At 33.6% G+C, this 17,890-nt stretch overlaps 1 protein-coding gene across 1 annotated transcript in view; it reads left to right on the top strand.

Annotated features, from left to right (window-relative positions):
* Positions 1-13,383, top strand: part of LOC18033092 (probable F-box protein At5g04010) — a 22,813-nt gene extending 9,430 nt beyond the window's left edge. Inside the window, 2 exon segments of the mRNA XM_024187412.1 lie at positions 12,540-12,830; positions 12,833-13,383. Coding sequence (XP_024043180.1) covers positions 12,540-12,830; positions 12,833-13,383 — 842 coding nt within the window.
* Positions 13,384-17,890: the final 4,507 nt, after the last annotated feature.

The raw sequence follows: 17,890 nt of genomic DNA, 5'->3' as shown, positions 1-17,890 counted from the left end.
TATGGACACTAATAAATGGACGTCAAAAATTGAACAACTAGCAACATCAGAAAAAAAACTCATCCCATCATCAGAATCACCATTGAAACTCGAGCTCAAACCATCACCCAACACTTTGGCATATATATTTTTGGGAGAAGAAAATGATCTACTGGTAATCATCTCATCATTCCTAAATGACGAACAAATAGGTAAGTTGTTGGATGTTTTAAAAGAGCACAAAAGAGTATTAGGATGGTCCATAGCTAATATAAAAGGTATAAACCCAGTAGACTGCATGCATTACATTCACCTTGATGAAAATGCTAAACCTACTAGGGAAATACAGCGTCGGTTAAATCCTAATATGAAAGAAGTTGTTAGAACTAAAGTCTTTAAGCTATTAGATAAAGGTATCATTTACCCCATTTCTGATAGTTCATGAGTCAGTCATGTGCAAGTTGTCCTCAAAAAGTCAGGAGTCGGAGTAGTTGAGTGTTAGAAAGTGTGGCATTGACCAAAGATGTGGCATTAACTGATGAGGTGTCACGATTCTATTGGACTAAAATTCTTATGTACTGTTGATCGGTGACGTGGCAGCATGTTAGTGGACCAAAAATCGCGCGTACGATACATGCATATACATAGAATTATTTACAACCAAACCGCGTAGTCAAACCGTGTTACAATTCAAACCGCGTGGTCAAACTGTGTAGTGTTGACTAATGACGTGGCGCAATCCTAAGCGTCCAAAATATTTTTAATACGATGACCATGATTTACTTAGTGTATTTATAAAAAGAGGGCTCCCCCCTAATTTGGCACCCCTGAATTCATTTTTGAGCTTCATTTTTTGTAAATCATTCTCCATCTTGTATTTTCTACGTATTTTAATAAATTTTTATTTTACCCTTAGTTCAATTATGAGTAGCTAATTTTCTTTCAAGCTTGCATTGAAGGTGAGGTCTCAACATGTGCTATGGGCTTTATTTGGTAAATTTATTTTCTCTTCCCCTATAATTATTGTGGATATTTTGACTTTTCGTCGACAATTTGTAATAATCTTGTCTAGATACCGCACTAGTTTAACCGACTCCCTAATACAAGGTTATTATTATTTGGCACGATAAGCCCTTAACACTATATTGATCAGAGTGTGGCTCATGACGAGTGGAAATTCTCCTCATGATTTGACTAACATTAATAAGGAATATTTAACCCATAGTGCATGTTGATGCAGATCCAAATACCCAAGTGCTTCATTTCAATAGAATTCGTTTTAATTTATTCCCGCCATTTTAATTTAAATTTTAAGAGAATTCAAATCACTTCCATAAAAAGTCCAACCACCCACTTAGAAAATTAATTCTACACATAATTAAAATCCACTTTCTCATGGGATCGACACGAATCACCATTAATTTATTCTACAATAGATTCGTGCACTTGCGAATTCAATAAAATTTGCACAACATTGACCTCTTTCTCTTCGTTTTGCAGGTTTAAGGTGACTCTTGGCAGCTCTCCACACCTGAAGTCGAACCTCCCACCATATCCACCACCATCTCAGTCCTCCTTCACTCCATAAAAAACCGAAACAACTTGTACACCCCGAACAAGCGAGGCACCCCGCACCCCGATAAAAATAAAGTTATTGTTCTTAGCTTGGTTTTGTGGCATTCATACATGCGTTCAAAATCTACTAAAAACAATCTCCAAATTCTTTATAGGGTGGGATTTGGTTTTGTGCTCCATGCCCCATCCGCACCCCAATTCCCATATATATATTACAATGTTGGTTAATAATTTTTTTTATTTTACCTAATATAAATAGGTTATAACTAAAAGAAACCGTATAATATAATTCTTATTCAACCCTAAAACATTGTTATGTTTTCTTTTCTCTTAAAATGATACTCTTCTAAAATATTTTTCAGTTTCGATATTATTTCAATAAATTATTTCAAACTTTCGGAGATTTTTTTAAAATAATTTGAATACTTTATAATATGATAATGATTCTATTTAAGTCTTTAATTTTTAATTTGCTAAAATCATATATTCATATCTATTGTAAAATAAGTAAATGGGAAATAAGATGGGGATGGGGAATTATTCCTCACATGGGGGTTCCCCATCCCCACTTTATTAAATTTATTGGGGAATAGGGTGGAGGCCAAATTTTTAATGAGTGGGGAATGGGTTAGGCCTCCCCACCCCCACCTCCACCTCATTGCCATCTCTAGTTGGATGACATTTTAGATAGTTTTATAACAAAAGACCATGTCATACATTTTGTTTAGAAATTGTAAGACATGTCATACACTCTTTTTTTTTTCTTTTTTGAATCCTTCTATCTACTCCTACTTATTAATAGAGGGTAAGGCTATTTGAACTTGTCAAAACACTCAATTTTGAATAAATAATATTATTACTAAAATAAGCACAAATAAAATTAACTTTTTTCAGAAGTACTATTTATAGTTACTGTTCATGTGTTGTTCACAGTTACTGTTTATACGCATAAAAAATAGGGAAATTATCATTCGTATATCCTATATTTGCTCTGTTATCAAAAATACTACGACACTTTGAGGGTGTATCAATTATCCACCCTTAGTTGACAAAATGTATCAACCGACCACTAAACCGTTAGTTGTCGTTTGAAAGTTAACGAAATTACAGTGAATTGACGATTTTACCCTTAAAAATTATCACTTGTATACCCTTAAATTCTCTTTTTATCACTTCTATACCCTTAAGTTATCACTTGTATCATATGAAAAGACCAAATTATCCTTATAACGTCATCATACTTAAACGGCAACTAACGGTTTGGTGGTCAGCTGATACATTTTGTCAACTTAGGGTGGACGATTGATACACCCTCAAAGTGTTGTAGTATTTTTGATAATGGAGTAAACTAAGGGTATACAAATGATAATTTCCCTAAAAAATATTAATTTTTCAAAAACACAATAAAATGCAAAAAATAGATGACATAGAGATTTTTACGTGGTTCGAATTAATTAATTCACTAAGTTGAGATATTACAATCTATAGATTTACCAAACTTAAGACTCTCACTTACAGTTTATTACCATACAATTTACTCAACCATAAAATGAATCTGCTTCTCTTGAATAATTGCTACCACTCTTGATCCACGATCCTCAAGGCACTTCGCAAAGTGATCAATAGCAATTCTTCAATGTCTAGTGATCCACGATCCACATAAACTCTCCACAGAGATAAAAAGAAGATAAGAAAATAAATCAACACAACATTATGCACCAAATCTGGATTCTCTAGGGAGGAGGCCGAATTTTGCTTCTCTACTTTATGTTCTGTGTTGTGCGATCCAACTTCAATTGTAAAATACCTCTCTTTATATAGGCACTAGGGTTTCACTAAAATAGCAAGTCTTAAAAGACTTGGATTCTTTCTAAATAAGAGTTTCTTTCCTCTTATAATTCCCATGAATCTGAATAAGATTAAATTTGGTCATCTTGCCTTACTTGTCTCCTAAGAAATATCTAATGCATTTAATGACTTCCTGTTTGAACCAACTTCTTGCTCTAAATAGATCTCATGTGCCAATTATAGAATCCCACCATTAATTAACTTGCTAAAATAGACATCTAATTAAATTAGAAAATAAATATTCCTAATTAATTGGAATCTCACTAAATTAGAGAATTAATAAATTAATCCATATTACAAGATATGCAATAAATAAACTTCCAATTTAACTAAACTTGCTACAAAATGCCAACTCTATAAATAATAGACTTAACAGTACTGATGTGCTCTATAGATAATTGTCAACTCTGAACACTTTCTTTAACAACTAGGAACTTGATGTTTATATACTTCGACTTTGTCAAACTCCTGTTGTTATTAGAATACAGCACTGCTGACTTATTGTCACAAAATGACTTAAGTGATTTATCAACACCATCTACTATACACAGTCCCATGACAAACTTTCGTAGCCATACTCTGTGATTGGATGCCTCATAACATGTTATAAACTCTGCGCCATCGTAGAAGAGGCTATAAGAGGCTATTTAGCACTTTTCCAAGAGACAGCACCCTCAGCTAGTAGATAGATGTAATCCAAAGTGGACTTCATACTATCTTGACATCCAGCAAAATCTGAGTCAGCATACCCAACGATCTCAAGCTGATCCGACCTCCGATATGTGAGCATGTAGTTTTTTGTTCTTTGTAAGTACTGCAAGACTTGTTTTGGCTGCATTTTAATGGTCTATTCCTGAATTACTTAAATATCTGCCCAACATCCCAGTAACGTACACAATATTCGGTCGCGTACGAACCTGAGCTTACATCAAACTTCTTACTGCTCACGCATAAGGAACCTTCTATATTTCTTTTTCCTCAAAATCATTCGCAGGGCACTGATTAAGACTAAACCTGTCTTCGTTAGCCACAGGGGTATCACCTGATTTGCAATCTTACATGTCATATCTCTTGAGAACTGTTTCAATATAGTTTTTTTATGATAACCCTAAAATTAGAAGCAATCCCGATGTATCTGTATGTCTAATACAAAAGAGGCGTCACCAAGAACTTTTAACTTCAAATTCTTTGCTAGAAATCTCTTGGTGTTGTGCAATAAACCTATATCGCTGCTAGCAAGTAAAATGTCATCAACATATAAAACCAAAAAAGTATATTTGCTCCCACAAAACTCATGGTATATACAATCATCGACCAAATACATCTCAAAAGTGAATGAGAAAATTACTTGATGAAACTTGCAATACCATTGTCAAGATGCATATTTGAGCCCATAGATAGATTTTTTAAGTTTGCAAAACTATATTTTTTGGGTCTTCGGACACAAATTTTCCAGTTGCACCATATAGATCATCTCATCAATGTCGCTATTTAGAAATACCGTTTTTACTTCCATTTGATGTAACTCAATATCGAAATACGCCACTAACGCTATTATAATCCTGAAAGAGTCTTCCGAAGAAGCTAGAGAGAAAGTCTTTTTATAGTCGATGTCTTTTTTCTGTGTAAAGTCCCTTGCAATAAGACGCGCCTTGTACCTCTTCACATTGCCTTTCGAATCCCCCTTAATCTTAAATATGCATTTACAACCAATAGGTTTCGCACTTTGTGGCAATGGGACAAGATCTCATACTTTATTGTCCTTCATGGACTTCATCTCTTCATTCATGGCATCAATCTACTTCGGGGAATTGGAACTTTCATGGCTTAGCAAAAAATGATTAGATCATCTTTCATCACTCTAATGTTTGCCTCATATTCTTAGAGAAATACAATATAATCTGACCATGTACTTCTCCCTTCTCTAGTGGATCTTCTTAATATCATAGGTTCTTGAGGTGGTAGAGCTTATTCTTCTAGAACAACTTCTTATATGGGGGGATCTCCAACATTATCTTGATATGTTGTGTCTTGAACAAAGTCAGGAATGAGACCCTGATCAATGCCAATACCACCTATGAGAATATTAACATATTCTTCTTTAAAGACAAAATCTCTAACCGTATCTCCCCTCGCAAACTCGACATCCTCAAAGAACTGACCATTTCCCAACTCGAAAATCGACTTAGTCGTGAGATCATAAAACTTGTATAATTTATTTCTAGATCGTTCTGAATATCCAATAAAATAACAACTTACTATCCTTGAGTCCATCTTCTTCTCATTATATCCGTAAGGCCTTGCCTTAACTTGACATCCCCAAATATGCAAGTGCTTTAAACTAGGCTTCTTACATTTACAAGCTCGTAAGGGGTTTTAACAATTACTTTACTTAGAACTCTATTAAGAATATATACTGCAATCTTAAGCACTTCTCCCCAAAGTGATTCTGGTAAGGTAGAACAACAAATTATACTCCTTACCATGTCTTTAAGCGTCCTGTTTCGTCTTTCAGCAACACCATTCATAGTGGGCGAACCTGGCATATTGTGTTGTGGGACGATATTGTATTCCTTTAGTAATTGAGCAAATGGTCTTTGACGTTGTTCACTTGAACCATTATATTTGCTATAGTATTCGCCATCACGGTCATATATGATGCTTTTGACTCTTTTGTCAAATTAGTTCTCAACTTCAGCCTTAAAAATTTTGAACATATCCAAGGACTGTGACTTTTCATGGAGAAAATATATATAGTCATATCTAGAAAAATCGTTTATAAACATCATAAAATATTGTTAACCATTCCAAGCAGCCGCAAGCAATGGCCAACAAATGTCAGTATGGATGAGTTCTAAGACATCCGAAGTCCTGTTGGCTTCAAATCTCCTCTTCTTGGTTTGTTTCCCCTTGATACAATTAATACATATGTTAAAATCTTTAAAATCTAAGGGGTCGAGAATTGTGTCTAACACAAGTCTCTCTATTCTCTATTTGGAGATATGACCTAATCTTTTGTGCCATAACGCAGCTATATTCTCATTGGTTAATTTTCTTTTTACACCTTATGTACTTAATTGCAGGGATTCATTAAATGAAGTAATTGTATCAAGTATATAAAGATTATCATCGTCTGACAAAGAACTGAAACCAACCAATTTTAAATCATGAAACAAACTAAATTTTTCATTCCCAAATGAATAAGAAAAACCAAATTTGTCCAAAGTAGAAATAGAAATCAAATTCCATCTAAAAGATGGAACAACAAATGTTTCATCAAGTTCCAAATAAAGTCCAGTCTTTAATAATTATCTAAAATAATCTTGCCATCGCCCACATACATGTATCTTTCACCATCACTGAGTTTTTGACAACTTAGGTAACTCTGCATAGGCATACTAATGTGAGTGGTTGTACCAGAATCTATCCACCACATATGTCTAGGTACCGAAGTTAAATTAACCTCAAAACAAACCAAACTAAGAAGCATACCTTTCTTAGCACGCCATGCGTGATAATTAGTGCAGTGCTTCTTAGTTTAAGTGCTCTTAACTTAGAAGCAATATGAGATATCTCCATGATGTACTCCCTAATATTGTCTTAACCTGCATACCTTATTGAAATTAGGCTTGTCAAGAGTGTACCAATTTCAACCTTTTCGTTCTTGACAAACTTGTGTTCAATCTATGCAAGAAACACCTTATCTGTAGTTATTTTTCAGTCATTGAACCCCTAAATGCTTCAGAAATTGCCTTCTTCATGATCATAATACACATGTGATTTGATCTCTCCCACCTTTCCGTTTCTCTTTTTATCATTAGGGGTACTCTCATCCGTAAGAGGTAAGGAAGAATCAACCCTTAATGTAAGATCAAGATCCATGACTGCGAGAACTATTGAGATGTTCTCGTGCCATGATTTGAAATTAGAGCTATTTAGCATAGGAATAGAATTGTTGTTGGTAGTAATATTAGCAGCAAACATAACTGAATTAAGAACAACTAACAAACAAAACAAGCTCATATTAGTCTTAAAATAAAAAATAAATTCAAATAAAGGTAAACCCCATCTTAAGATACCAAGCACTCTATTAATATTTCATCGTTGGACAAAATATTAACTTGTAAGTGATATCTTGGTGTAGTAATCAAACACTGACAATAAGAACATATCAAATAATTAATCTTCCTTTGGGCTAATTTATTGCTCACATGTAAAACCGAATAATCATCACGTGTTTATTACCACAAGTGTACATGCAATTCTATTAAATATGGACCTTCTTTTGGGCCAATCAATATTTAAAGAAATTAATGTACGAAACTATTTATATTACAAAATAAATTAATTTCTATAATAGAGGTCACTTTGGCGACATGTTGCTTTAATTGATTTATATACATATAAACTTACCAATGTTTGAAATTAAAATTATACCAAAAATTACCTCAAAAAATTAAAAAAAAAGATCAAATTTTGGTGAATGTGATGATCAACCGTTGACTGTTGACCGATCAACTAGTAACCGATTCAAGACTGGAGCAGTTTGGGTAACCTGAACCGAATCTTGAACCAGCCTACAATCAAATCAACCCTTTTTTTTATTTAATGAACTAAAATTAATTTTAACTTTAAAGGACTAATATAAATCAACCGCTTTAATCAATCAAACCCAAAATATTGGGCCCAAAACTTAATTTAATTAAGCCCAAATAAGTTTAGGACTTAAATGAAAAACGTCTTGACTATTTTGCTGAAAAAGAAATTTATAACATTGAAGAACCTTTAAGATATTATCCATGTAACCCTAGTTTCATTTTTTCTTTTCTCCTTCTTGCTCACGGCAGCCATGCCGCTGCTTCTTCTTCCTTTAGGAGGCGGCCATGGCTGCCTCTTTTAAGCTGTTTGTCGTGGCATGTAGCCACGGCTTGGCTGCTAGGGGATAATTAAAAACTTGACACAACTTAAAAGTATTTTTTAACTCCCAAGTATAAGAGTGTCTTGTTGTATTATAACTCGGTGAGTCCGAGGTCGATTCACAGAGAAAAGATTTAATTTGTTTATTTTATTTTAACTAAAAATTGAAATTTAAACTTGAATATAAACAACTTAATTTAAATGAAACTCTGAAATTGAACTAGTTAGGGTTGTGAATCCACTCTTAATAGTAAATAAAACTTAACAAATTCTTTTTGCCTTTTTTTTATTTATTGCCCAAAAGATTAATTATATAAATTATTATTATTTTCCCTTTAATTTTATGATGGATTAAGATTTATTGTGCCAAAATTTAATTTGTCTACAATAAGTCAAAATATTATTTTACCATACCTTATATTAAGATATTAAGAATTTATTATGCTAAATTCATTTGTTTGTTTACAATAAATCAAAATTTCAAAATATAAAATATGTATAAAATTAAATAGAAAATAATTTAATTTATAAAATTAAAAATAGAATTTGATTAAATCATATTTATTTCTTAAGAGTTTCACCTTCCCCTAACTAATATTATTTAGTTGAGCATAATTAAAATAAAAAGAAATATTAAAATTGAATTACTTATAATTAAAAGTAATAAAAACAACTAAAATTGAAAATAAAACTAATTTTATTTATAAAAATAACTATACAAAATATTAAAAACACACCTGAAAATCAAGATTACAAGTAGATGGAGAGAATTTGAGAAGAAGAGAGTTGTAGAGAGATGATTAGAAACATAAAATGAGGCTCTATTTATAGAAAAATAAATTCATAATCGAGTGTGTTGCAGTCCATCATAAGCTTCATGCATATGCTCCTCACAACCTTTAGATCAAGATCCAATGCTGGTCAAACTTCAAAAGTCAACATCACACGTGGCATCGTTTGACTCGTCCGATTTGGCCAAAGAACAGTTGAGATTTGGCAGGTTAATGGGTGGATCGGATCGACCCAAATACAAAGATTCGGATCCTACAACTTGCTTCACCAACCATTACCACGTGGCACAATTATGGCCATTGAATCATGAACAGTTTAGATTTAGTCAAAACTGCCAGCTATCTCATGCACTCATATTTATTGTAAGCTCATTTCATCATCCAATCAATGCTCGGTCAATAGGAAAAGTCAACTCTTTTTACACAAGCTCAATTTTAAGCCGATCTTGACTGATCTTAAGGTTTCCGGACCTCCAGAATCCAAATTTGACCTTCATTTATTTGTTTGGAGCCTCGAATTATATAAAATTAATATTTTACCTAATAAACACATAAAAATACACAAAATTATATATATTTAAAACATAATTAATAATTCCTAATATATTGCATAAACACAAATATAAATTATAACATAAGCACAAAATAATATTATTATCGCTTGATAATTAGACAGTTTTTAATACTAATCAAGTTGCGGCCTCCTTTCCCGACTGCTGACGGTGGCTAGGCTGCCGCCGGCTTTAAACCTTAAACCGATTTTTTTTATTTTAAAATCTAAATTTCCTTAATCTTGTTCTCAAGATTAATAATATTAATAATTCTGCTATTATTAAATTGGAGAACACCAAAGTTTTTAATCATTAATCAAAATAAATTTGATTCTTAATTATTCAACATGAACTTGGCTCTAATACCACTTGTTGGGATAAGAAATTCATTTGGCGAAAACCATCACCTATAATCTAGGAGCATTCATGTTGTATCACCAAGAATCAATAACAAAATTATGCGGAAGCATACCCGTATCCATAATACTGAATTGCTTTCTAGTGTTGTGTGGTTGGCCTTCCAGATCTATACGTTCTCTTAGGGAATCCTTTAAGTTTTCTTAGGGCTCTCTCTCTGACGATGAGATTTGAAAAAGAATAAAAAGATATGTGTGACCTAGGGACCAAAAGCACATATATAATCGACATTTTCCTATTGTCACTGAATATTCCTAATTCTACCCATCATAAAATTAAAAAATTATTGGGTCTCTACACATTAAAGGCTCATACCATATTAGATACATTAAAGTCCATAATACCGAAAACCTAAATAAATCACTTTTAATTTAGCTTAACCTTTTATGACAGTCCGCAACACATAATTATTCAAATATAAGCCCAATGTTGGATTAAGGATCTAACAATATTGGATTAAAAAATCCAACAAATAAGACAAAGAAACGAAAAAATGATTTAATAATTGTTATGGTGTTCACTAATTTTTAATTTGTTATTAATACAAATAAAAGTATGCATTGAATTTGATCCTTTGATTTGTTTAGTATTGAAACACTAAGGTATCATATGTTTTTTAGCTAAAATTTGAATAGATCTGAGCTTTTTTTAAGTTTGAATACAAATCTTTGAATGATATGTTTATTTTTTTTTTCCTCAGTATCTTGAATATAAGTGACATCTTGTTTGCTTTTAGTAATAAAAACATCTTAAACTTGATTTTTTGACATTCATGTACTTGTAAATCAAAATTTAAATAAGGGGGATTAGGCTTTATAATTTATGAAATAAGTATATGTAATATAGATATTATTTAGAGTATAATATTTACTTCTCATTTAGACCTTTTCCTATTCATATTAAAGTCACAAAAGTTTATTTTTTCTATTCAAATATAAATTAGAAGAAATTTAGTTTTAAAAAAGTAATTTTTAAAAAATCTAAATTAATAAAATTTAAGACTTCAAACGTTTAATAAACAAACTCTAAGATTTTGTATATATTATTGTGTCAAAAAAGGGACTGTCAAATCTCTCCTATCCCTTTAGTAAAATATTTCTTTAAGTAAAAAGTTCAAACAAATTTTAAATTTAGATCCTCTCATAATTTGACTTTGAGTAATGATACAGCCACAAACTCTTGTACAAACTTATTTTGTACAAACTGATGTGGCTTGATAAGATTGGTTGAATTAAATATCACTTGGCCCACATGATTTGTTTTTATTAATTTATATTTTCATTCAACCAATGAATTAATGCCACGTCAGTTTGTACAAAATAAGTTTGTACAAGAGTTTGTGGCTGTATCATTACTCTTTGACTTTTATCTAACCTTTCTTTGATCTACTAAGACGCGATAATTATCAGAATTTATTTTTTATTTATTATCTTAGAAAAACCCTAAGTGATGCATTTTCTATACCTACCTCCTTAATTTCTCTTCTTTCGTCCTCTCTGAACGAAAGGCACGAGACCTAATTTCTCTCAAAATTACATTGATAGTCTGTGTTTTAACTTGAGTATGTTGTTACAGATGAAGTAGAACAAAGAAGAAGAATATTAAAAAAATAAAATAAAATGTGAAATCAGTTAATGGAGATATATTATACCTAAGTAAGAAAGCTTGTTGAATTAACTAACAAATGTCCAGAACCTCCCGTGGACCTTAAGAATCCGAATCTCATGCTCTTTTCTGCCTATAAAACCTTCTTCTATCGTTTTGGAGTATTATGTTGATTTGTTGTTAAATCTCAATAAGGATTTATTTATTTGAATAATATAGCATGTTTAATTTGAAGAAATAAAATAAAATAAGAACACAGATAAAAGAAAAAAATAATTTTATGTTAAACCAAAAAACATTAAAATTGAGATTGACAATTTTTCTTTATTTTTTCTTTTTTTCTCTCTTTTCCATTTCATTCTTCTCTCATTTTTTTCAACCAAACATCCATTTCGTATTCCAATTAGGTTGGAATGTTTAATTTGCTATAATTGAATTAAACATAACAATAATAAATCCTAATCGCACATTTAATTACTGACATGAGATCCCAAGAAAATTTGCATCGGTGCCGCCCCAGCTATTTGTCTGTTGGACTTATGAAATTAAGTGCAGCCAAATTTGAGTTTGGATGAGATCTGTTTAGGAGTCTTAAGAGAGTTAATGAAGTTCCAACAGACTCTAGCCGTAGAAGAACAAAATGGTAAAACAAAGATAAAGTGTGCGCTTCGTTGACCGGCACGTGTATGACACAAAGACATTACATTGGCACACAATCTCATCCTACGTGTCAACTTGAAGCCATGCAACTGACCATAGCATTCCACGTGCTTGCAAAACCCTCAATAATCATCAAACATCAACCAGTACAACCAAAATAATCTATTAATTTCACACGTTAAAGAGTGAACAAAAGATGAAAAAGAAAAAAAAAAAAAAAGCAATCGAAATCCAATGTCTCGCCTTTCCTCAAGAAATTTTCCGCCATGGTAGGTCCTCAGTCTTGTTGCTCAGCATCTTGACCCCAAAACCCTAGCCATAGCTTCATGTGTGTCCAAATCATGGTATATATCCATGTCCTCTGATTACCTCTGGCAACCCATTTGCTCATCTCATTACCCTTCTCTCTCCAACTTCAAACTCACCGACCCATCGGACATCTCCTATCGCCGTCTCTTCTCCGTCGGCTACTCCGCCACCAAACGTCGCTCAAACCCCCTCCACCACCCCGCATTTCCCTCGACAACCTCATCTTCGCCGTCGAGCTACGCACCATAGAAGTTGATGCCCTAATTTTCACCCTAGCAAAATCTGCAAACGAATTACGTTGTGCTGACACGAGTGGCGTGTTCTGGTTCGATATCGATATTAACGTGAATTGTTTTCGTAGCTTTGGTTTGATCGATTTACAAGAGGAGGTGGGAATCACATGGAATGTGTTGTTGCGCGGATGGGGAGGAGTTTTTGCGATGATGGATTATGAAGGGAGGGTGAGTTTCTCTCCGGCGGCGTCCGAGTCGTGGTTTTCGGAGGAGCTGCCGTCGCCGAGGTGTTGTTCTAGTGAAGCTGCTAGTGGGATTGTTGCAGATTTGAGGTTAGGGTTTTCTAGTAGCAACGTTTTTTGTGAAGATGAGAAAGTTAGGATTGAGAAAGTGTGTGTGGGAATGTTGAGTATTGTAAATTGGAGGTATGTCACTGTTGATGATGGACTCAGGTACTTGCAACATTTTCTTTTGCCCAATAGCACTATGTGCATGTGAATATTGTTCAATGAAAAAGAATAATCGAATTTGATGAATTTATCTTTCTTGCTTAATTATTATGTGTTGGCATTAATTATTTCCACAAATTGTCTCACTATATTTCCTTATTGTTCGAATTATTTGATTAATAAGGCAGTTTTTGAGTGTAAGAAATAGAATTCGAAATCTTGATCACAAAATAGGAGTTTGGATGTGTAAAAAGAAGCTGTTTTTAATCATCAGGTATTAATTAATTCTTCAAATTAATATGCTTTTTGTATTCCAGTCGTCAATCCAATTTCCTTCGTATATCAACAACAGGTTTCTAATTTGACAGTATCTCCTATTATTTTATTTATTTTAGTCAGTTTAATTTATTTTTTGTTTCCTTATTTAAAAAAGATATTCACTACAAGAAAAAAGAGTTAAGATAACAAGAACATAACAACGTGCGTGTTACGATTTTGTTGTAAAATATGATATTTAACAACGTTTTAATTTGTAAATTATCATATTTAATAACGTTCCAAGATTCCGTATTGCTAAAAATTACTAAAAGTTCACCTTTAACAACATGTTTTAGGGCCCATTGTTAAACATATTATTACAATAGTTTTCTGATTGCGGTGAATCTCATAGACTGAATCTCATAGACAAAATGACAACCTGCACGGTAAGCATGTTGTTAAAAATTTCATCTTCAAAAGGCATTTTCTCAATAAGAATATACCACAACTTTCTTATTGGTAATTGGCATTTGTATTTTCAACAGGTGCATCTTCGAATATTGTAAAAAATATTTTACCACTAACTTGTAAATGTATTTTACTTTGTTAATTATGGTCTTTTTTTTTAATGTCTATAGAATACCGAAGCAATTAACTTCAACTAATTTCAAATAATAAGCGATTCTTTATATAGTAATTTAATTTAAATTTTCAGGATTTGCTATGCAAAAATTTGAACATATTAGTTATAAGATAAGACTTATTAGATTGGGTTTCAGAATCTATAATACTATTTTGCACTAAGTGAAATCAAATCAAATAATAGATAGATATTATGCCACTAAACTACTAAATTTTAACAGAGTTTATTTATCGAATTATTGAAACATTAATTCAAATAGATTATCAAATATTACTTTGTAATAGCGAACCGATAATTATATATCTGCCGTTATACATTTTTGTTAATAAGTAAATATTTATCATTTAAATATTTTTTCTTGTTGGTGCCGTTGAGAAGAACATTGCTATCCGATACTTGGAAAGTTTTACAGGTTCCCGCTGTTTTTCTTTTCATCGTCAAACACGTTCCCTCCCTTGCAAATTCATTAAATCCATAAACCAAAACCTAGATCCGTCATTCAATCGAATCAAATTGAACCCACAAAACTTAATTTCAGTAGCTGCAAAACCCATATTCTTCATCATGGCTTACGTCAACTTCATTTAGCGAATTTATCATGGCCTCCTTATGGCAATTCTAGGGTTTATAATTATCAGGAATGTTAGGCCCTTTGTTATGAATTTGATGGGAGGTATAGGAATTTGGCTTCGTGGGTCGAAGCCAGAACCCGAACCTATCAATTCTGGGTCGAACATTCTCAAGACCTTAAGCGAGAACAAGAGGTTTGTTTACTTTATCTCTAATTTTTATTCACTTATTATTTGATTATTATCAATTTTAATTTTTTTCATGTGATGAGAATCCATGAATTGCAGGAAAGAGTAGCCTTGCAGCTCTTCTGACTTTTGAGAGAGAAAAAGAGTGGAAGAAGGGAGAGAAGGAGATTGGGAGTGTAATGGGTATAAGAAATGAAACTACGTGTTTAGATCTTTTTGCAACAAGTGCAAGCAGCTCCGTCTTTTAGTCGACACTAAAGCCTCTGCTGGCTTCAAGTGGCTCCCTCGTAATGGCGATTGGATTTGCTCCGGTAAGTATCTTTTTACTTTCTCTCTCTGTATTTTCATATTTCTTCATATTATTAGTTCTGGAGTTTTTCATAGTATTTTTAATTTTAACTATTTTAATTTATCAAATACTTTCTGGATTGTAGGTTTTATTGATTTTGCTTTGTTGGTGGAGGGTTTAGGTTTAGAAGTTATTGTGAAGAGTTTGGTATTTTTTGAACAAGCTGTTAAGAGCTTAATGATAGTTAACGTTGGGTTTTTTTAATAGCATACTGACAATTTTAGCTGGAAAGAGAACACATGTTTAGGTGATATATCACTACAAATTGTAGCTTGAAATCAGTTGAAATTGTCTGCTTGCTTCTAAAGTTTGTTTTCTGTAACCAGTTGCACTTTTTTGTTTGGCCAAGCCGAAAAGAAAATAAAAGAAGGAAATCATGGACACAGGTAATGTTTGTAATAGAGGTCCCAGTCAAAACTAGCAGAATTGACAAAGTAAATTGCTTGTTCTTCTTTGGGCGAGAACTACCACAAATAATGTTTTTGGAATAAAAATCTGATGATCATATTATTGAATAAAAGAGCTTATTTATAGTCTAATACAAAACTAATTTCCTTAGCCGTGAAACAAGGCTTGAAGCTAAATCAAGTCGTTAACAACATCTCAACAACCTGACTATTATTCCAAAATATACCAAAACAAATACTTGCATGAAAGATCTCCTCTGAATAAGCAACGGTTAATTTGAAGAAGTCAGCTCCAGATCATCATCTCAAACGTTGCATGGCTAATGACGTGCCCATGCATATTCCTAGCAACGAATAATTTGAAGAAGTCAACTCCAAATCATCATCTCAAAGGTTGCATGGCTAATGACATGCCCATGCATATTCCATGTACTTGCTGTTGGGTTTGGCTACACGATTAGTTCTGCGTAGCTTCTTATCATCACTCCCCCGTGGAAGAGGACCCTTGTCCTCAAGGGCCAGCGAAGGAAACTGCTGCTTAATGACGGCAGTATCTTCCCAAGTGGCCTCTTCCATTGGTAGATTGTTCCATTGAATCAGACTTTGCTCAATAACATTACCACCTCTTTTAAGCCACCGAGTGTCCAGAACTAATCTAGGCTCCAAATCCAGCACACCTTCATCATCTATAGGAGGTAACTCCGTGCTGCTCATTGTTGAATCTCCCACTGCTTTTTTTAGTACGGAAACATGAAATGTAGAATGGACCTTGGCACCCTCTGGCAACTGGAGCTTATAAGCGACATGCCCCACTTTTTGAATTATTTGATATGGTCCAAAATACCTGCTGCATAATTTTTGATGTGCACGTTTAAAAACTGAAGATTGCCGGTACGGATGCAAGCGCAAGTACACCATGTCTCCTTCTTTGAATTCGACATCCCTCCTTTTCTTGTATGCCGTCTGTTTCATTTGATTAGCCGCTGCAACAAGGTTAGATTTTAGTTGCCGCAATAACTCATCTCTGGTCTGTAAGGCGTGATTAACTTCGTGAACCGGCGAAGACCCGATCGAATACATGGGGGCCGAAGGTGGAGGCCGACCATAGAGAGCTTGAAAAGGAGTCATTCGGGTGGATACATGAAAAGTGGTATTGTACCAAAACTCAGCCCACGACAAATACATGTTCCACTTGCGTGGCCACTAGTGCACAAAGCAGCGTAAATATTGCTCCAGACATATGTTAACAACCTCTGTTTGGTCGTCCGTTTGCGGATGATAGGCTGAACTCATCTTCAATTGTGTGCCTGACAATGTAAAAAATTCACTCCAAAATTTGCTAATAAATATTGGATTCCGATCACTTACAATACTCTTGGGCATGCCGTGTAGTTTTACCACTCTGTCAACAAATCTTTCAGCAACAGATTTAGCGGTAAATGGGTGAGACAAGGAAAGGAAGTGTGCATATTTACTGAGCCTGTCAACTATCACAAATATTGCATCTCTTCCTTGTGAATTAGGCAGCCCTTCAATAAAATCTAAAGAAATATCCTCCCACACTTGGCAAGGAACAGGCAACGATTGAAGAAGCCCTGCTGGTTGCAACGTTTCACTCTTAGTCTTCTGGCAAACAACGCACTTACTTACATAATCATGAACGGATTGAAACATTGAGGGCTAATAAAATTGCTGCGCCAGGGGTTTGTAAGTGCGAAGGACTCCGGAATGCCCTCCTATTTTGGTATTGTGGGCCTCAAATAATAATAAGTCACGCATCTTCCGCAGAACTACTACCCTGCCTTTGAAGAATATGAGGCCGTTTTTTGCCGTGTAAGGGCCATCAGGTTGAGTCTCAGCTTGCTGTGCAATCTTCTTTAGATAATCATCTTCATGCATAGCCTTTTTAATTTCTCCCCATAGTGACACCTGCGGTACAAAAAGATGATTAAGAGTTGGGCTGTCAGTTCTTCTAGAGAGTGCATCGGTAGCAGCGTTTTCCTTGCCGGGGCAGTATCGGATTTCGTAATCGTAACCCATGAGTTTGACCATCCATTGCTGTTGATCAGGAGTTGCTATCTTCTGCTCCAAGAGATATTTTAAGCTTTTTTTATTTGTTTGTATCACAAATCATTGCCCCA

Source organism: Citrus clementina, unplaced genomic scaffold (genome assembly GCF_000493195.1).
Source record: "Citrus clementina cultivar Clemenules unplaced genomic scaffold, Citrus_clementina_v1.0 scaffold_9, whole genome shotgun sequence".
NCBI classification, from domain to species: Eukaryota; Viridiplantae; Streptophyta; class Magnoliopsida; order Sapindales; family Rutaceae; genus Citrus; species Citrus x clementina.
This window is presented reverse-complemented; position numbering and strand designations above follow the sequence as displayed.